Raw genomic sequence first — 21,642 nt, 5'->3', positions numbered from 1 at the left:
TTTAAAGATAGAAGTCAATTGGCATGTGTAGAGCTCCATGAGAATAAAGGTGAAAATGACAAGCCAAAGTGAAGGCCAATAATCACGTCCTCTGCCTATTAGATCAAGACACATCCAACGACTTGGGAGATCTGACACTTCGCATTTGATGTCAGAACTAACAGCTTGCAGTTTGAGGCCTCATAACCCCTTGAGCTCTAACCGCCACATTTTTAAATTTGCCTTGTTAGCTATTAACATTGAGCGGAACTACCAAATCAATTCCAATCGACATTAATCCTATCGGAGTTAGTCTTCTACCACTCGGGTGCGGGGGGCCTATGTATGGTAAGTACTTGACTAGGTAGCCTGTGTCGGTCGGATCAACTCCAATTTTGACCGATCAACCTAATTTGGCTGGCACTTTGGATAGCAAAAAAAAAAAAAAAACTTGGATTCTCCATTTTAGATCCTTACCAAGACCAATAGGTCAACATAATGACCTATCGAGTACAAAATTAATATGGTTAAAGATAGTTATATAAATTAGTGCAAATCAACCTAATAATTATAGTGAAGGAATGATAGGACCATAATTAAGTTCATGATAAATAAAAACTCATAACAATTTGTATAAATATTAGATCTAAATAGTATAGATGAAAATATTAATGATTTGCTTTCAATATCTGAACTACCATATCTTTTTTAACTTAGGTATCAAGAATGATTGTTTAGCAAACAAAGAATTCAATTTACCAAATGAACTAAAAGGAGACAAATGAGAAAAAGAAATAAAAAATCAAACCACCTAATGATACTCAACTAGGAGAAAAAGTTAATATATCAACAAATAAAAGATTTGATTACTTTCTAATTTTCCTTCCATACCATATATATGATTTTGATAGAATAAAATAAAACTTTCCTATTTGATGGAAGCACCTTGGTACTAAAATAAAATAAAAATGGTATCCATTTTCAAAGTCGCATAGACCTTTGCTCCCAGTGGGTATAGTTTCGAAGGCTCATTATCAATGGCGGACGCATACTTCTTTCTTTTCTTTCTCCTTCCTCTGCTTCTTCTGGTCATCCTCTATTTCCTGGTTAAACCGCGACCGGTGAAGATCCCAATCAAGAATCGGCACGTGTTTATCACGGGCGGATCCAGCGGCATCGGGCTGGCCCTGGCACACCGCGCGGCGGCGGAGGGCGCGCGCGTGTCGATATTGGCGCGGTCGCTGGGGAAGCTGGAGGAGGCGCGAAATGCGATCCGGCTGGCGACGGGGATCGAGGTGGCGGTATTCGCGGCAGATGTGCGGGACTTCGAGGCGGTGAAGCGCGCGGTGGACGAGGCCGGGCCAATCGACGTGCTGCTGCTGAACCACGGCGTGTTCGTAGCGCTGGAGCTGGAGAAGATGGAATTGAGTGAGATAAAGTTCACCATGGACGTCAATCTCATGGGAACGTTGAACCTCATCAAGGCCGCGCTTCCCGTGATGAAAAACCGGAAGGACCCGCTGCCCGCTTCCATCGCCCTTGTTTCCTCACAGGCCGGTCAGGTAAACCTGCACCTCTTTGCCCTCTCTGTTATTTATTATCTGATGATCTATTATGTGAATTACTATTGCTGGGTTTATACATTTGAATTACTTATTTGGTTGTATTATATATATACGCATTTTATAGGTTTCAGTTTGTATAACTATGAACTAATAATTATACTCCTAGTGTATACACCTTTTAGTTCGATTTGGCCTTTGCTGATACTAAAAATTGTCCATATTAAACTAATAAAAAAATTATCTGCTGGAGCTAAAACGAGTTAAGCAGTGTATGAGCAAATACTGAAATGAGTAATTTCTAGGTGGGACTAAGTGCATGTTTTGATTAATGTTTGCAAGAGCAATTGTGGTCTTACTTCTTAAGACTAAGTTCGCAGACAAAATTTTAATGTGCAAATGTGCTTAGCAGAACAACCATACATGTCAGAGAACTTTTACTTTCTAAACTCAGTTTGAAACATTCCCAACTGAAAACCAAACATAGCCTAAAACATAAACTTTTAACAGGTATAACGACTAAATAAGTAATTAAACTTTATTTTATTTATTTTTATGTGGAATTTGTGTTTATGTTTAGGCGGGCATTTATGGTTACGTAGCTTACTCAGCGAGTAAATTTGGTCTCCGTGGTTTAGCAGAAGCATTGCAACAAGAGGTTATAGCTGATAATATTCATGTTTCTCTGATTTTTCCTCCGGATACAGATACTCCAGGATTAGCAGAAGGTAGGTATTGAATTGGATGCTTGAGTTTATTTCGTCACACCTATTACTTTTGCTAGTTTCTACTTCATTTTTCATTGTAAATAACATGTTAGTTTGTGTAAAGCTCACCATGGAAGTCGTGTACTTGCTGTAACTCCTTGAAATTGCATAGGGTGTGCTTGATTTCCATTTCCGAAAGTTTTTAAAATGTAATTAGACGAGTTGCTCAAATACCTAGAGGCGGTTGTTGCAAGGCACGGAGCATACCGTGAAATTGAGGAGATGTTAAACAAAATGCAAAGAAAAGATGGGAAATCTTGCATTTCTTTCTGTATTTAGTTTTTAAAAAACTTTTTTTAAAACAGTTCTTAACATAACAGACTTTGGATGAGAAGTTGATTGTTGTTGACTAGTGTGAAATTTTTTAAGAAAATAGTTTTTAAAACTGAACAATGAAAAGAAAATCAATTAGGCCTTAAGTTTGTTACACAGAATTCTGCATCAATTGCGGATTTAATAACTCCAGCTCCCTTATTATCTGAATATCTCTCATTTTTGTATGTGATCTAAATTCATACATTTGACTGATGTCATGGGGGATGCTATTGTATCAATCCAACTTAGAGTTCATGAGTATAAAAATAAAATTGTTGCTTTCAGCTTATTAAACGTCTGTTTGTAGCATCTCTTGTGAAGTCTATGTATCCTGTAATCAAAGTGAAGTACAATCTGAAAGGTCACTTTTACAGAAAACAGGAGAAAACCGGAGCTCACCAAAATCATTGCAGCCTCATCTGGTTGTATGACAGCTGAAAAAGTTGCTCAGAAAGCTTTGGATGGCATAAAAAGTGGCAGCTTTATTGTTTCTTGCAATTTGGAGGGAATTGCGCTATCCCTAGCAACTGCAGGTTTATCCCCTCAGAGGTCTTTCTTAATGGCCTTTGTTGAGGTGGTTGCTGCTGGAATCCTCCGGATTGTTGCACTAGGCATGCAGTGGACTTGGTATGGAAGTATAGAGAAATATCACAGCCAAAGGAAGGGTAAGTGCTGCACAAAGTGGTATTGGAAAATTATTTCTTAGTTTTTGTTAATTTAATTCCTGTCTGTCCAATCATCAAAAGAATAGTAATGCTTTACTTATTCTATCTATTGCCTTCTATACTTTACCCGATATTCAACTTCGGTTCTAGAGTTAGAAAGTTATTGGACCCTTAGATCTGATTGGCTCCCAATTTTGACCAGCTATCCGGCATCTCCGTTAATTTGTGTCGGCATGGCAAATGGTGTGAGATTGGGAGAAACAATTTTGCCCGATTGGATCAGAGAGGTGACCAAAGTGATATTGAAAAATTATCTTAATTTTTGTCGGCATGGCATCAGTTAGTTCGTGCCATGATAGCATATGGTGAGTTGATGTGAAGATGATTTTGCTTGCATGTATCGTAAGGTGACCAAATCAACCCATTTAGAAACTGTAACCAACAAGATTTAGGGATGGAGAATAGGGGAAGTGTAAAAATTTGACTAAACTTGTCCGGGTTTTCAAAGTAAAAGTACTCATCTTTGTGTTCGTAATATAAATTAAATAATTTTTGTTATGAAAGATAAAACTCACAATAAAGAAAACATGGTATTATGAAGAATTGAATGTTAAAATAGTACACATTTTCTATTAAAATCTGGATAAATTCAGACAATTCTCATGAACATGTAGTTATTTGTCATCTCTAAAAGGATCTAATTCAAAATTGGGTTAGACTCTTCAATGTGGTTACTTATAGTTTGCCTGGGAAATTAGTCATTCATTAAAGTTTGGCAATTTGCATGAAACATCGCCTGTTACGCTCCTGGGCTTTAGAAGTCATACTGTCATATTTGGGCAGTCTTTCTGAAGTTAATTTACAAGAGTGCTTTTAATGATTTTTTTTTTCTTTGGTTAAAATTTGAGAATGGTTCTATAACAGATTGAAATAAAAATATTATTATTATTATTTATTTACTTATCTATTTATTTAGTATCTGTCGTTGGATTCCATATAGTGACTGTGGTTCACACACTCTTATTAAACACGTAGTGAACATCAAATGATATAATGCTTGAATTCAAAAGCAATTAGGACATTGTAAAAGTTTAGGATGTTACTTTTATCTGGTAGCCTCTTAAGGTATTGCTTGTATCCTGTTAAAAGGTTAATGTTAATTCAAATGACTTCCCCAGCTAAAACTTATGAGATTGATGATTTATCTTTCTGACAGGTTCAACCCGGAGTAGCTGAAACAGAGTCCTATGCCCCATTTTAGGAGTTATATGCAAGATACTGGGATGCTGCCTTCCTTCCACTCTGAAATTCAAATGAACGTTAACGAATTATATCTCGATAAACATCAAGTTGATTAAACTTTTTTTTTATTAAAACTTTTCTTCCGTTTTCTAATATTTCCTAACATCTCTTAAGTAACATGTTCAGGTTCAGTAATACGCTATGGATTGGATAGGATTGATGTATATTTTCTTAAAAAAAAAAAAAAAATTGCTCCTCATTTTTTTTACGTTTTTATTTTGTTCTGCAATAATATTCCGTCCTCCATAAAATTTAAGTTTTGTTTTTATTTTTGTTGATTTTTTATTTATTTTAAGTGATAACTTATATGGTAAGTGATCACGTTAGTGTATAAGTAATATTAAATGATCATATTAGTATGTAAGTAATATGTATATTTAAAATTACTTTGTTTAACACTGAAATAGTTCATTAATATGAAGTAGGTAATGTTTACTTCTTTCAATTAGGGTTTGCGGTTTTTTTTCAGCATTTTTTTTATATAAAAAGGGAATTAAAAGAAATAATGCATGAAGAAATCTTGTTTAAAGAAAATAACATTGCTTTTACTGCATTAATTAATTCTATATGTAGCATTAGTCACTGTTATTAATCAACCAATATTTTTGGTCCCCTTTAAAAAAACTATAATCATTATCGTTTGGAATTCCCCTGGTCAATCATACTTTGTAATACACACACATCACTACGTGTTTCTTTAAATGAAAAATAGTTATTTATTTATTTTAGTTAAATTACTTGGTTAAGTTTATAGAATAAAATAAAATTAACTTATAAAAAAGTAAAATAAATTTGGATTGTTAGAGAATAAAAAATATTAGGAGTGACTTAAGTTTAGTTTTCAGAATTCTAACACTAAATAATTTATTAGTATAATAAGAGTTACATCTTTTTCCTTTATTATTTTTTAATAAATAGACCGCTTTTAATTAATGTAATATTATTTTATTACTTGATTATTTGTGTGATTGCATTTTTTTAGAAATTTTGGATACTTATTGAGAGTCAAATTATTGATAAATCGATTAATTTTTTGTCCTCTGATCCCACTGCACTTTGATGTTTAAAATTTTAAAATTTAAACTAATGAATTAGAATCTCAAGATTTAAATTAATGAAAAATTCTATTTTGAAAATTTATATTGATATAAATTGTTAAATAAATTGTGTTTTTAAAATTCATATTTAATGAAATTGTCAAATAACAGGAAAAGAAAAAAAAAATACTACCCTAAGCTTTAGAAATGTAAATAAATTCCTAATTTATTCCACCAACATCTCAAGGGTCCTAGGACTCTTCAAATAACCTGAAAATGAAAAAGATTAAAAAAATTGTTTTTAATAAAGTGGAAAGGACAAGCATACATCATTGTGATGAACTTTCCTGTTAGTATCTTGTTTCTTCAATTCTTCAAAGAACTACATGATCATTTTAATTGTATTAATTAAAATTCATGAAAACTACATAATCTATATGGTGTATATTTTCATATATAGAACAAGCAACAATATACTTCCAATAACTTCTAAGAACATTATATTAGAAATTGATCAAACTACTTAAGCTTGTCTCCACTATATTAGCTATTAAAGCAGTTAACAATGTTCATGATTAATTGGTTTGTAAATAGTTAAGAACACAAGAGGAAGCGATTCTTGGAAGCACCAGCTGGCATGAGACACAAGTTATACACAAACACAGCAATGTCTGAATTTGAAATGTCATGTCTGAGTAAGTGTATGTCTCGACATGAGACCCTAATTGCCATGAGACAACACGTACAAGAAGGACTAAGAAGTACTAACTCAAGTGTTTAAAATGCTGATGTTCATTTACCTTTAAACATTTGTACTAACTCAACTGGCATGAGACACAGCATATACAAAGAGGACACACCAAACGTCAAAATCTAGTGTCCCACTACGGTTTGATCAACTGTAAGTCTATATGACCTTCCTTTGTGTGTTCAAAGATGATTTTGGACCTAAATAAATACAATACCTCTTATGTACATGTTTCGAAGTCGAGTGACTTTCAACATCTATATAATTTTTTCTAAGATATTGTACGGTAACTACTTTTCTTGCATGTCTTCGGTTCTTGCATGTCTTGGGAGGTATGTAAAGATTTTTTGATATTTAAGTCAATAAACTATTTGTACCGAAAGTAAATGTTATAGTAATAAATGCACAGTAAATAAGATTATTTGTCTAGTACTTTTAATCTTTATTTATAATTTTTGACATAAACTTAAGATTAATAAAACTTTAATCATGATCTAATCTCAATTCAATTCTCTAATTACTATTTACCAGCCAAATCTACTTTTTACCGGTGGCAGGACGTTTTTACCTCTAGCCGATTGGTCTCGCCTGATAGTTCTGCTGCGTTCAATAAGTAAAGTTACTTCGTCCATCTGACTATACCGTAAAGTATGTCTTTTTTCAGCATTCAAAGGGCATCTCTCTTGGGAAACCTTATCTTACAACAGTGTTAGAAAAGAAAATATTCTGAGTTATGCAGTTGAAAATTGAACACCAGAGCATCCTCATCGCCTTTTTTTCCACCACATTCAGAATCCAGCCCTTTCTAGGGTGAAAAAGATTCTCCTGTTTCAGAAGTTTAAGCCTTTTTTTTCAAAAGTTGGTGGGTCACTGATATACCAGATACAGCTGGAACAAAATTTGGTAAATTCAAATATACTTCACTGCTAAAATTTCAAGGTTCCAATAGCCTTTTACTTTATCAGTATTTGAGATTGATTAGAGGAGTTTAACCGTTACTACAGCTAGTCATAGATTGCCAGTCAATACAAGCACAGAACCGTGATTTTTGGGTATTCTTTTGTCCCCTTCAAATCAAAATACCTTGATCTTGATTGATATCTTGTTTATTCAATTTGTGCTAGAAAAGTATGTACCACATGACAAATAATGATCCTTGAAACTTCTCTAACATATTGTTGCGTGAGAATTTCATTTATAAAAGTTAGGATTTTCATAGTGAAACAATGCATTTGATATTATTTACAGAGAATGAAAAATAGTCCTACAGAAACACTTAAACTTGTGAGTCAGCTTTGTAATCTGAAACACATATTATTGATTTTCACAAAGTCGTTTTCAAAAGCCACTATATATGAATCAACTAACATGGTATTATTTAAATTTAATCTGCACCCAATGCAAGTAAAGGTCATCCACAAAAATATATTCAGAACATTTTTTCTTATAAATCTTACCTTGAATAAATCAACTTACGATTGCAAGTCTCGTATCTATTAGATAAGTCAATTTAAAATATTATATATATATATATATATATATATATATATATATATATATATATATATATATATGACATTCTTTTTTAAATTAGTCATGTATTTTTTTTTTGTATTTTTATTTTGATATAATCTTATTTATTTCAAGAGAGATATGTTGTTATAATTTCGTGGTAGGTTGTATTTCATTGAAATTATTAATTTTGTATTTTTTTTTTGCTATAGTTATATTTTAAGATAATTGTAATAACAAATTTTCTATATAGTTGATTGTCTATTTTGAATATTTTTAATATTTTATTAGTTTTATATTGTATATTAAAATGGGATGTAAAATTTATCTATTTTGTTATCCTTAATAAAATATTTGCATGATAATATAATTTTTTTTTATTATAATTAATATATAAGATTTGAAATATTTTATATTATTTTTTTATTTTTATCTCTAAAAGAAAATATTCTAGATGTACTCATATTATAACCTACATATGCTATTATTTTAATTAATATGTATATTTTAATTTAATTTTTATAGTTTAAGGTTTTATTTTACTTTAAATTGATATACTATATATTAAATTTTCACACATTATAATAAAATGAAAAAGCATTTATTATTGGTGTGTGTATTACTCTAGAACTTCATTTCTACTAATAGGAAAACAATTGAGTTAATATGTTTTGTTTCGGAAATGGGTTTTCTGAAGTTATTTTTTCACGTGATCATGTCACATGGAAATTGTTTCTATCGTAATAAACAATCTGGACATAAATTAATATAAGAGAATAATTTCCCGATTTGCCACTGTATTCTTTTGTCTTCCAAATACTTCCATGTTCGGTGCTATTTGTAGACAATAATATCATCTTTATTTTTGCTTAATTAATAAGTCACCAAATATATGCTTGCTGGGTGATTTTTACGCGTATTGTTGTTATTATATTATAACTATTATGAAAATTCAATCATTATTATAAGTGTTATACCCGTGACATAATAATTACAGTTTTAGTAACATGAAAAGAAAATTAAATGGATTGATGTTTTACTTTCAAAAAAAGTATTATTTTTGTTAACTTTTTCTGGGAATTTAGTATATTTTTAAATAATGAAGTTATTTGATAAAATGTAAACTTGTATTTTGAAAAAAAAAATGGTACATTATTATTAATTTGTGTTAGAAGAACACTGAACTTAAAGTACAAACAAAGAAAATAATTGGTTTTTTTACGACAACGTTACAACTATAGCTCCACACGGCATTAACAAGCATATGGCAATAATAATTAACATAGCTTTGACAATAAAAATGAGTTAAAAATGAAATGAAATGTTGGTTTCTAATATTTGAACACTTCTCACTGTTATGGTACTCTTCGAGGAAGATTCCTCCCCCTTTCACTTCGCCATAGAGATTCACATAATATTACATGTTTTGTCTTCTTCAACTGTTCAGTATCTTCATCCAAATATATGGATATGAATATTGTTTCAAAGTTATTATCAATTATAGAAAAAAAAATTGAAATAAAAATATTTTTAAATTAAATTAACTACAAAACCAAAACATTCCAATAACAAGAGAATAAAATATATGGTTTAAATATAAATGGACTAAATATATTTTTGATTCTTAAACTTTGATACAAATTAAAATTCATATATGTCTTAAATTTTTATATAATTTAGTTTTTAAACTTTAAAAAATATACAAATATAGTTACTTTTGAACTATTATATCATTTGACATCTTTTTAACTAAAATATCACTCTAAAATACAATTTAACACATAAAAAATTCATATCATTGAATTGAAAGAATAATATTCATTACTTTTTAAGTTTAGAACCAACATATATCAAAATTTAAAGCATTAATTTTGTTTCAAATTTAAGAATTAAAAACATATCTAACCTAATATAAATTGAATTAAAACTAAAAATTATAACATAAAAAATTAATCTCTATAATTGTTTTCATGTCATAGCTTAATATAGTTGTAATATATTTATGTTGAATCCCTTTCATTCTGAGGTTACATGTTAATCATTTCTGGCTTTTATGAAAATGTTGATAAATTAGAAGTAGAGTCATTAAAAAATGTTTGAGTACATTAGAATTAACTTTCTTATGAATAACAAGGTAGTAGATCTTTATGAATTTAATAAGTTCATGAAAAACTTGATTTGCAAGAATTTAAAGAGTAAATTAAATTTAATAAAAAAAGGTTGAGACGAATAAATAAAAACACAAATTTTAAAGATAGTATAAAATTTTTAAATAGTGGAAGTGAGGACTTGATATTTGTTTCTGATGAGCTGTAGAAATGGTGGATTGTTCTTAGAAGAATCTTGATATTTCGACAATTACTTTAACATTTTTTTTTACAACAGAACACGTGTTATCACTTTATTGGTTTGTTTGAATTTATGTTTAAAAAAATATTTGAAACAGATTAATCACAAACTATCATGTAAGCGTTGTCAAAAAGTTATCAAAAAATAGTTGTTAAAAAAAATTCCTTCTTAAAATGGTAAGAAATGAGGGATTTTCCAACATAGACAAAAAAAAAAAAAAAGAGTATACAATAATGTTGGGACATAATAAAAAGCATTAAGTTTGTGTGAGTTGGCTTTAATGGAATATGTCAAAATCCAAGAAGTTGCTTTAAGTAATGAAAAATGGCTTGGAAATGAGTTTTGGCAAGAGCAGAGATAAATTGACTAAGATAATATACTAAATAATTAATGGTAAAATAGATGAGCCATTGATATATGCTAATGGATCAAGAGACAAGATGAAAGATAAGCATATTATAATCAAGAAAACACCAAAAGTATAAAATAAAATACTTCATGGAAAAGTCTAATAATATCTTGAATTTTGATTCTCCCATAGATATATGATGATTTCAAATAAACTGATTTTAATATTTTGAAATTTATATAACCACCAAATCAATGTATTTTAAAAAATATAATATAAAAAACTCAGTAAAAAATTTTGATACCATAACGGAAATATAAAAAAAAAAAAATTATTACTAATTATTTACTTTATTAGTTGAATGATGTGATTTATATGCGACTTTGCTACTCTTCCAAAATATTAGAGGAAGTTAATTTGGTATCTATGAAAAACATTAGTTCTATAAAAGCTCTGCATAATAGGCTCTCCATTATTGAAGAGTTACAGGCTAGAAGTTGAGTTTATGTTTCATATTTTTTCTTTGTAAGATAAAGAAATATCGTTTCATTATTTTTTTTCTTTATGTTAAAGTTTATATATTTAATTGTTTTCATTAAGTTCCAGGAAGCACCTATTGAAAATTTTGAAGATGATAAATTATGACAAATTTTAATAAAATGTTTTATTATACTCTACAATACACACCATTAGAGGATGTATAAGGTTAAAAAGTGATTCTTTTATGTATAAAACATATAAAAATTATATGTATGATTTTAATAATTCTAAAATCTTATGATATAATTACTAGATTGGAGAGAAATATTTCTCATATGCAAATCTTTTAGTAGTTTCTGGATGTTAATTAGATTAAGATAAATACTAATCGTGTAATTTGGGTAAGTCATGGTCTTTTGACCTGTGCTAATTTCTGTAGAAATAATGAGTGAATATATTAATAGTTTATATGATCTTTTAAGATGAAAAATTCTTTATATGTTGACATTATGAAAATTACTTATTATTATTAAGCATTTTTACTCACTTTATATATGTTTGGAAAGAAAGTGATTGTGTAATTACCTTTTCTATTTATGAAATTGATCTCTAGTCTCTGAAAAACAAATGGAGAAAAAGCTTATAAATATGTAAAAAAATAAAATTTAAGTGCTTTTATGTTTTTAAAGTTGTTTAGTTTTTTTTTTTTTAAAGATTTGTTAAGTATTTTTTATATAAGTCTGTTTTTGATGCTCAACATCTTTTTGCTATTATTTTTATTTTTAATAATATTTTTTATTTGATTATTTATGTACAAAATTAATCCTTTTTATATTAAATATATACATAAAATATTGTAGCTATAATAATAAAAAAACGAATTAAACTTAAAATATAAATAAATAATAATAATAAATTAAAAATAAAGATAAGATAATATATTTATCAATTACAAATAATTGGTTGATGTAATGTTACGTGTCAACTTCATAATATATAATAATTCCTGGCATAAATTTTATAAAAGAAATTAAAAATTAAAATAAAACAAATAACGCCCTATGTTTTAATAATAAGAGTAAACAGTTGTCGCATATTATTTTGAGATAATAATAACGAATTGACTTTTCAGCTAACACAGTAAATGTTCGATTTAACACTAGTAATATAGCTGTTATACGAAATTAAAAGATTAAAATTACATAATTAAATTATGAGGATAAAGGATAGAATTTAGATAAGATAATTCAGGGGTTATTAGTAATATTTTTGATAAAGTGTGTAACAGATAGACATTAAAAGTCATTTTATTTAAATTTTTGTTTTTGGTTCTAACAGCTTTTTTAATTTATAATATTAATTTTCACATAATTAATTAGTTTAAATTTATATATTAGTTTAAATAACAATCAAATTTGAATATCAAAATAATTAGTCATTATATATTAAAAAAATATCAATATTTGAAATAATTTTTGTTTTTAATGTTATAATTAGTTTGTGATTTGGAATTTAAATTGGTTTTTCACATTAACTACAAATGTTTTAGTTATTTTGTTACTATTCAATATATTTTTTTAATGTAGTGTTAGATAAAACATTAAAAATACGTACGTGTTATTATTTCCATAAAACCATTTTAAAACAATTTTATTATTTTAATTTAAGTAAAAAATCTTTAGTCTAAAACTAAGTTTACAATCATTTACTTGGATAGAATTTCATAATTTTTAAGATAATGAAATATATTAATTTTGAATAGATATCATTTTAAATGGTTTATTTTCTAAAAAAAATTAGCCGGATGAAGTGATTAAAACTTATTGAGTTTTACTTCTTGATTTAGATAAATTTTAATAAAAACTACTTAAATATTAAACAAATTTTAATGATATAAAAATATTATTATTGGTTGATATTATTTGTTTCAAAATTAATCAAGATTCATTTTAATTATTGATAAAAATATATTTCAATTCACTTATATTACTTGGAGTTATTATTGCAATATGGTTGATTGAGTTTTCTTTTATCAACTTTTCTATTTTCAAATAAATTTATAAAAAAATAATTTTACTTAATGTTGAACGAAAATTTTATGGATCAACATGATAAAATTCATAACATACAATTAAAAAAATAACATCACTATTAAGAAATAAAAGAAAATTATTAAGGTCATCGACAAAAAATTAGTGTGAAAAGTATCAATAGAAAATGTAATTCACACTAAAAAGTTCAACATTAAAAAGCGTTAGTAAATATCAATCAAAAAATAATAATTTTAAAATAAGCATAAGTCAAACGTTTCTATCCGTTCTAGAAAGAAATCGAGAAAAAAAATATAAAAAAACACATAAAATTAAAAATATAAATACTTTTAATTTTCAGACGTAATTTTTAATTTTGAAAACTTAAATAATTATATTTTAAAAATTTCTTATTCCCATATATTGAATAAATTAACGACTTAGTCAAGGGGTAGCTTCCTTATCCGAAAATCATTTGACGTGCAAATACATGGACTGTATTGAAAACAGAGGTAAATAAAGAAAAAGAAAAAAAAAACAACAACATTAATCAAATCACAGGAATGTGGACTTCGGGTCTACAAATCTTAAGTTTCCAAGCTCACGCGGTTCATCTCACGTGACGACCGACAAACACCAAGTCCAACCAAGTTGAAAATTGGAACTTTCATTAGCCACTCAAAACCAAAAAATCTTCAACTGTAATCAAAACAATCTCAATAACTAACATTTTCAATCTAACTTTTTTTCTTCAATGTGTGCATGAGTAATAATTTAGTTATTAAAAGAACGAAAACTATTTAAAACTCTTACATTTTGGAAAAAATATGATATTTGATATCAAGTTTAATTTTTTTATAAACTTTTATAAGATGATTGAATAGTTATATGAATATAATTAATTGCCTAAGTAAACATGGATTAAATTATACTTTTTATTCTTTTACAAACTAAATTAATACTTATTTAGTTAGACAAATATCTTGAATCAAAATACTCAAATTGGGTCTTTTTTTTTTTATGAAATACATTGATATGTACGTAAAAGATAGTATTTTTTTAATGTATATTTGTAGATTGAAAAATCAAAGTTTTTGGGTAAGTATCTATGAGGGTGTTGAAAGAAGAAACATTGGTGTTAGTGATAAAAGGTGTAAAATGAATGGTGTAGATTCTGGGGGACCCAGATTGCAAGTGGTTAAACAAGTAGATCCACCGACCTATGGAAGTAATATATGTCTGCTTGGTTTAACCTTAACCATGAGCAACCAACATGAACATGAGATGGATATAGGGATAAGAATCTTTGGAACAAATATTCATTTGTCGCTTATGCATATGTGAAAGGCTTTGAATAATATGAGCCATAAGTTACTGTTTGATGAGATGAGATGAGATGAGATGAGATTAGAAAGAGAGATAACCATGCCCATCCTCAACCATGTGTATTGAAGATTGAATATCTTTTTCCTTGAAACTTTCTGATGAAATAAGATAACATCACTACAAATTTCCATGATGCCTGTGCAAGGCTTCTGTAGGGCTTTGCCAGATTGGCCAACTGTGATCATGACCCCACCAACCCACATGACCACCCCTTCTATCTCAACTCACCCTTTCTTTCCTTTTTTCCTATATAAACTTCTTTTTCCTTAACTCATCCAAAATACATCAAAAAAAGAAACAAAGAGAGATTACAAACTCTCGTACTTCCCTTCATACCCGATTAGTCAGATCAAACGGACATGGAGGTTGCAGTTGAACTTGAAGATGACCTATTTTTTGCAGATTTGAGCAAGGAAATTGCTCTCTTAATCATGGATGAAGATGAAGACCATCTTGATTCTTCTCCTCCTGAATCACTTCAGGTTCTTTTACCCTTCTTCTTCTTCTTCTTCTTCTTCCAATTATAGGGAAAAACTCTCTTTGTCTGTGACAACAATCTTAACATGGTCAAACTAATTTTCAGGCTTTTTCTGAGGCAATTTATCCTCCTCCGCAGTTTGCTTTTCTCTATGAGCATGCTTTGAGGACAGAAAGCAAAGGGACAGGTGTGTTTATTCCCCAGGCAACACAGCCCAGAAGGAAGCAGAGGAAAGGAAGGGCTGGTTCACATGCAAAGCATCAAAAGCAGTCTCAAGATACCAGAACGGTTTCTCAAGTTCCTAACAAGAATTCTTTCAAATCCAGAAATGGCTAAGGATATCATATAGATCCCTCTGAAAACCTGCATAATCTTACAAATTCTACTGATTAATTTCTTTGCCAAGTTTTAATAATCTGTGGATCTAATTCTTTAGCCAGCCAATAATGATATGGCTAGTTAATTTGTATTGTTTATATATATATATATATATATATATATATATATATAGGTTAGTGTAAATGGGAAAACCATATATACCAAAATATTAGACATGGTGTAGGAAAGGTTCACCCAAGGTTTTGCTTCCTTCCTCTGCAGACAAGCATTTCATTGTTATCCTATCTCGTTCCTTGTGATAAGTTTGTCATGGTTTCAAAGATATTATTGTTCTTTTATTCCCAGTTTTCCTCTCTCTATATATCTATTCACTTAATATCTCTTCTTCACATGCTTTGATGTGTTATGTGCTGATTGCAAAATTATGATTAGGATGATTTTTATTTCTTTTTAAGCAAGCTGTTCTGATTAAAGAGAAATTTAAATTGGTTTTATTATATACTTTCTTTAATATTTTTACTAACAAATTATGCATAAGTAAAGATTAAATGTGATTATTTGTTTTAAAAAAAAAGTTATAGAAAAGCCGTTAAGAAAATTTAATATTTCTATTGGAGTAAGTGATACAAACTTGTTTTAAAATTATATTTATTTAAAAAATGATATTAATCAAAATTTGACTTCTGGTTAAATTATTCTTTATAAGAAAATATTTTTGATACACACCATTTTTATCATACAGAAATTGCGTTTATGTAATATTTTTTTTTCTCTAATCTAAAGCTTCTCTCTGCCACTAGTTAACCGACGAACTATTCAGAAGCGTGTTCTCTGTACAAAAATAGAACCAATTTTGAATATAGCTCATATTAGAAACAAAGTTAAATTAACTTGACTTTATAAAATTGGTTTCTTTCGTATGCTTTTAATCATATTTGGCTTCCACCACTGAAAAATAACATTAATTTTCTTCATCGTAATACATATTTTAATTTAAAGCTTTTAGATTAACTTGGATATAAAATTTAATTCACATAACTGTTGGCTTCAAATTAATTCTACTTAATTTTAAATCAGTCGGACGTTAAAATGTTATCTAAAATGAATTTATGAATTTTAATTTAGAAAATATAACTAAAGAAAAGTTAAGCTTATAATAATGATAATTGTTTATTGAATTTATTATAGTTTTATTCCTTGACAAACATTCATGAAAAGAATTGACAGAAGTTATTTGGATATGGATTTGTAGATCCTAACATGGAGCAAACAGAGCATGTTCCACTCAAGACTTTCGACAGTGAATAGTGACGAAAAAGTTTGGAACCGTTGTTTTCCTGTAAGACAGCAGAAAAGAGAAGTCTTAAAAACTAAAATAATAATAATTTCATACACACAAATCTACTATCCTTTACTATTTTAATTTTTAGATATAAAAATTTACTTTTTTATTATTATAATATGTGTCAAAAGTTAATATAAATAGATTTGAAAAAAAAAGAAGAAAAAGAAAAGTTGTTTTTGATTGCAAGCATAAGCGTTGGGGTTTGCTTATTATAATAAACTAGTGAATCTTCCAGGCAAGATCTGCTGTCTAAGAATGCTTCTCCTTTCTTACAAGTTACAGCAATTTTCCTTTTTTATTTTTTAAAATTTTATTCACAAAGCTAAATATATTTAAATTTTCCCAGAATTTTCCTTACAGCCGACACTCTGAAGAAAAAAGAAATTCTCTTTTTATTACATGTTTTGGTTTTTGTTAAAGAGCATGTTACAATGCAACCAAGAAGACGTTAACTGAAAACCTTCATTTTCTTCGCTATAAATAATTGAGGGATACACTGAAAGGTTCATTCATAACACTGAAGAGACAAGCTAGCTATGATTTTTAAAATATTTTCCAAAACATTTTCATCTTTCTTCTAAATCCTAAATCCATCTTATGCTCCATCTTACATCTTACTCATATTATAATATATTTTTACATTTATTTCATACAGAATATAAAAATAAAATAATTATAAAAAAATAAAAAATAAAAAAGTTAATATCAAATAAATATAAAAAAATTACACATCTAAAAAGTTATTTTTCTTTTCAATATTCTTCTTTTTTATTCTTTTATATATAACAATCGAACTGCTATTTCCACCATTCTTATTTATTCTGCACGTTTTTCTTTTCTTTCTACATTCTTTCCAAGATGTAAGTAAGAATCTTTAAAGGTTACGGATCATATCTCACTTACTTCCTTTCACTATTTCCTCAGGAGTAAGATTTTACATCTTTTTTTGTAGTGATTTGCTTTAATAGAAAGACACTGCATTTAATTACAAATTTTGCTATTAATGGGGATTGATTTGACTGAATTAATGAAGGTTAGTGGGTTATTTTCAGTATAATGTAAAAATTGTCGTGTTTTTTTTTTTTAAAAAAATATAAATATTTTTGTGTTGAAAAAAAGTTCAGAAATAAATTATTTCTTCAAAATATTTTTGCAAATGTTATTTATTAATTTGTAATAGTAGTTATAAAAAATAAAAAAAATATTATCAAACAATTCTTGCAAATCCATCATTTTCTCCTTTTCTCACATTTAATTTTCTTTCATTATTGGGTTTAATTATTCTAGCTAATCCCCCATTTCCTTTCTACTATTCTTCATTCCCCTTTTAACTCTCCCTTATCCTAAACTCATTTTCCATAATGACACATTTAATCTTACACTTTATAATTTATTATACTTTTTATACAACTTACCCTCATCTGTTCATTAATCTTTCCAAAACCATACATTAACACCTCTAAATAACTCTTACAGTATATTACTACCACAACACAACCCTTTTTTCATATTTAGTAAATATCGCTTTGGCAAGTCTTTTCAGAAAATTTACATGTATAAAACCATTGATATTATCTCAATCGTTCATGTTAATAAATCTATATCTTCCTTATACTATTCAAATTTATCATTTTTCTCAAAAACATTCAGTTTCTCAAAAACACGTTATGTTAATTTTTTACAACTGGTGTCCATCATCTCCAAAAGCATACTTGTATTAATATTCTAAGTACCAGTCCTAATCAAGCATGGCGAGGCGACATGGGGATGAAAAGTATCGGAAATATGCTCAAATAAAACAACACATGCAACAAAATATAAAAGGCAAAAAAAAAAAATCGAATCGATGAAATCACTCAACCCAGAATGCGTTGGGCTAAAAAGATAGAGTACGAACTTGGTCCACTTTAAGAAAGGCCCAGTTAGGGCCCAAAATAATTGGAATGTGATTTTTGTCTTGGTACTCGATTTCAACTCAGTTACCTGCCTGTGAGAATTTTGTGATGGCTTCGGCTATGGTGAATCGAGGTGGTTGTCGGATCATGAAATCAGTGTCTGCAGTTCTTGGTACGAGGTTTTACGCCAAGATTGCAACTGGGACTGACATCGTCTCTGCCGCACCCAATGTTTCTCTCCAGAAAGCTCGTACCTGGGACGAGGGACTTGCTTCGAAATTCTCCACCACTCCTCTCAAAGACATCTTCAAGGTCCCTACTCTTTCTTTTGTTTTTCTTATGCCATTCCATTTTTCAAACCCCCCTTTTCACTATATTGCTAATGTCTTTTTTTTTTTTCCTTTTAATGTCCAGGACAAGAAAGTTGTCATCTTTGGGCTCCCCGTAAGTTAACTTGCAATTTTTCTGACTAATTGATGTGTGTCTGGATGCCAATTTGGTGTTTGTTTGTTTTGTTTTTGCAAGAGTTGGTGCAGTTTTATGTGGATGAATGACTGCTTCCTTTGTTTCTAGGAAATGGAATTGTTTGGAAGAAATGTGCCTATTTTTAAGAGTGATAATTTTTATGCTTTGGTTATCTCTCAGGGTGCATACACAGGTGTTTGTTCAAACAAACATGTTCCTCCTTACAAAGAGAATATTGACAAGTTTAAGGCTAAAGGGATAGATTCTGTTATTTGTGTGGCTATCAATGATCCGTATACGATGAATGCGTGGGCTGAGAAGCTTCAAGCCAAAGAGGCTGTAAGTTATCCTTGTCTACTTGTCTAACCTCACTTTAGGTTTCGTATGCTCTGAGGTTATAATTTTCTCATTTCCATTTGCCTGGTAAAACACTTGGTATCTCTGTCTAACTTTTGTTGCTAAATCTTGTGTGGCAATGAAGGGTCGTTTAATCCGTAGACATGTTTGTAATTAAGCATGTGATGTTCTTGTATTGTTCATTGTCATCTTGTTAGAACTAGTCACGAGTTGAAGATAATGCATCAGCTGTGCAGTGATTTGGTTAAATGAAATATGTGAAAGTTGTAGTAATTGTAGTTGTGGGAAAATAATAAAGGGTTTGATGAGAAGAGAGCTTCTATATCTAAATTTGTACAAACATTATCTGTTCAGTAAATATGGAAATTTCTATGTTGACTATCCTGCATCCGATGAATTATAATTTTCTTCTATTTGGTGTCTTTTGGTTTTCCATTTCCTTTATTTTGGGAAGAGATTGTTTAGAACACACTCACTCTTATGGGTTAAAATTTATTGGAAAATACACATCAGGAGAGAGAGGTGTCAATTAAATTGTGAGACTCATCAAATTGTGATTTTTAATAAATTTCAACTAATTATAGAGAATGTGTTTAAAAGAGGGCGTGTTCCTGACGATTCTCTTTTGGAAATGGGTTATGTGCATTGTCTTTCTTATGTTGTGCAAAATTTATCTCCAGATTGAGTTTTATGGGGACTTTGACGGGAGCTTTCACAAGAGTTTGGAGTTGGTTACTGATCTCTCGGGTGCATTACTTGGAACACGATCTGAAAGGTATGTTATATACCATCCTTGAACTTGCACTTGTTCACTTGAACAACTGTTTGATTTTGATCCTGAGAAAACTTGCTTTCTTCCTATATTTTAGAACTACCACACGTCTAAATTTTTAGGTCACAAGTTCACTGTTTCAAAAATAAAAAATATATGTACCATTTTGCTACCATGGCTGAGTTTTCCATGGTTGGGGATTCTAGCATTATTTGGGAAAGAAACACGTTTGTGTTTAGTACATTTTAAAGAGGAAAACATTATAAATGCACTTTATCGGTTGGAATTTTCAAAATAATAATAAAAGAAATTCTGACTCACGTGGATTTGCTATCACTTACTTTTTATTGGCCAAATATAGTGTTTGGGGGTAACCATACACGAAGCCAGACCAATTGGTTGGATAGGTAGTCCTTAGATCAATGCTTTCTACACAAGACATGTCTGTTCCTTTTTGAGTTAAAGATTAGATTTCAATTCTAAAAGAGTAGTTGTTTCCTTGTAGATGGTCAGCATATGTGGTAGATGGAAAGGTTAAGGCTCTTAATGTTGAAGAAGCTCCATCTGATGTTAAGGTTTCTGGTGCAGACACCATTTTGGGACAGATTTAAAGTTCCTGTTGGTTTGTTTACATGTAGTAAGTCTTCAATAAAATGTACCTAATACTTCCTGCTGATACAAGTTGTCAGTTTGGACATTTTTCTGTTGTCACTACTCCCTTCTTCCCTGCATGCATGGTTATTCGGCTGAGTAAGTTTTTAGCATGCATCACATATTAGCTGTAACTTTGGTATTTTATCAATTCTATATTTATTTATAGTCTCAATTGTTTTTCTGTTGAAGTCTCCCTTGTGTCTAGTAACATCTTCATTGCAATTTGAGTTCCTAAGTTATTTTAGTGAGTCCTATTTTATTTCTCAATTCACATAATCTTTATTTTGATTTGGAAAACTGTATTTTTAATAGTTAAGTAACTTTGATTGTAGTTTGTCATATAAGAACTCTATAAAATCTCACTTTCTTCAATGGTATTTTGAAGTTGCGACTAGTGAAAGGCTTCCATTAGTTTTTTACACTGTAACACCTTTTAGCCGTATTAGCTTAACGTGTGTGATACATTCACGAATCATGACACCGAATACTTTCCTATATATCAATCCAAGTTGGCATAATTTGATTTTTGATTATGAGCGTGAGGGGTGATTTTGGGATAGGTAAACCCTGCATTTTCAAGTTCATGTCTGTTAACCTTCCACGAGAGCTATCGATCAAGGACAAGTTTAAGTCTTGAAAATCCTTCAATTTTTTGGATGTATTCTTTTTGTAACCACATTTATCTTCTTTTTTTATATTTTTTTTCTTAAGTTTTTCTTGCTATAGGTATAGGTAGTTTAGATAAATAAGAAAATAACATATGAATTTGAAGATAAAAATAATTCATTTATGATCCATCTTTTGAAATCATAAGGCTCTTATCACTTTTAAACACACTAGCCAATATTTATTCCAA

The 21,642-nt window shown here is 29.1% G+C and overlaps 3 protein-coding genes across 4 annotated transcripts; all 3 read left to right on the top strand.

Annotated features, from left to right (window-relative positions):
* The first annotated feature begins 922 nt into the window (after nucleotides 1–922).
* Nucleotides 923–4,789, top strand: LOC106774532 (3-dehydrosphinganine reductase TSC10A). Of its 2 annotated transcripts, XR_002669886.1 has the most exons (5): nucleotides 923–1,541; nucleotides 2,122–2,269; nucleotides 2,998–3,288; nucleotides 3,491–3,653; nucleotides 4,505–4,789. XR_002669886.1 is itself a non-coding variant. In XM_014661556.2 (4 exons), the coding sequence occupies exons 1-4, from the start codon at nucleotides 1,017–1,019 to the stop codon at nucleotides 4,522–4,524; spliced, it is 984 nt and encodes a 327-aa protein (XP_014517042.1). In that variant the 5' UTR covers nucleotides 925–1,016; the 3' UTR covers nucleotides 4,525–4,789. The 2 variants fall into 2 exon arrangements, 1 of the variants encoding a protein (XP_014517042.1); XM_014661556.2 differs by lacking the exon at nucleotides 3,491–3,653 and having other exon boundaries at nucleotides 925–1,541.
* A 9,683-nt stretch (nucleotides 4,790–14,472) lies between these two features.
* On the top strand, nucleotides 14,473–15,636 carry LOC106775221. Its single transcript, XM_014662308.2, has 2 exons — nucleotides 14,473–14,963; nucleotides 15,065–15,636. The coding sequence occupies exons 1-2, from the start codon at nucleotides 14,841–14,843 to the stop codon at nucleotides 15,293–15,295; spliced, it is 354 nt and encodes a 117-aa protein (XP_014517794.1). The 5' UTR covers nucleotides 14,473–14,840; the 3' UTR covers nucleotides 15,296–15,636.
* A 2,967-nt stretch (nucleotides 15,637–18,603) lies between these two features.
* Nucleotides 18,604–20,974, top strand: LOC106775240 (peroxiredoxin-2F, mitochondrial). The gene is made up of 5 exons (XM_014662333.2): nucleotides 18,604–18,850; nucleotides 18,953–18,982; nucleotides 19,184–19,342; nucleotides 20,041–20,135; nucleotides 20,638–20,974. The coding sequence occupies exons 1-5, from the start codon at nucleotides 18,647–18,649 to the stop codon at nucleotides 20,741–20,743; spliced, it is 594 nt and encodes a 197-aa protein (XP_014517819.1). The 5' UTR covers nucleotides 18,604–18,646; the 3' UTR covers nucleotides 20,744–20,974.
* The last annotated feature ends 668 nt before the right edge of the window (nucleotides 20,975–21,642 follow it).

This window comes from Vigna radiata, chromosome 10 (genome assembly GCF_000741045.1).
Source record: "Vigna radiata var. radiata cultivar VC1973A chromosome 10, Vradiata_ver6, whole genome shotgun sequence".
NCBI classification, from domain to species: domain Eukaryota; kingdom Viridiplantae; phylum Streptophyta; class Magnoliopsida; order Fabales; family Fabaceae; genus Vigna; species Vigna radiata.
The sequence above is the reverse complement of the archived record's forward strand: the minus strand, read 5'-3'. Positions and strand labels throughout refer to the sequence as shown.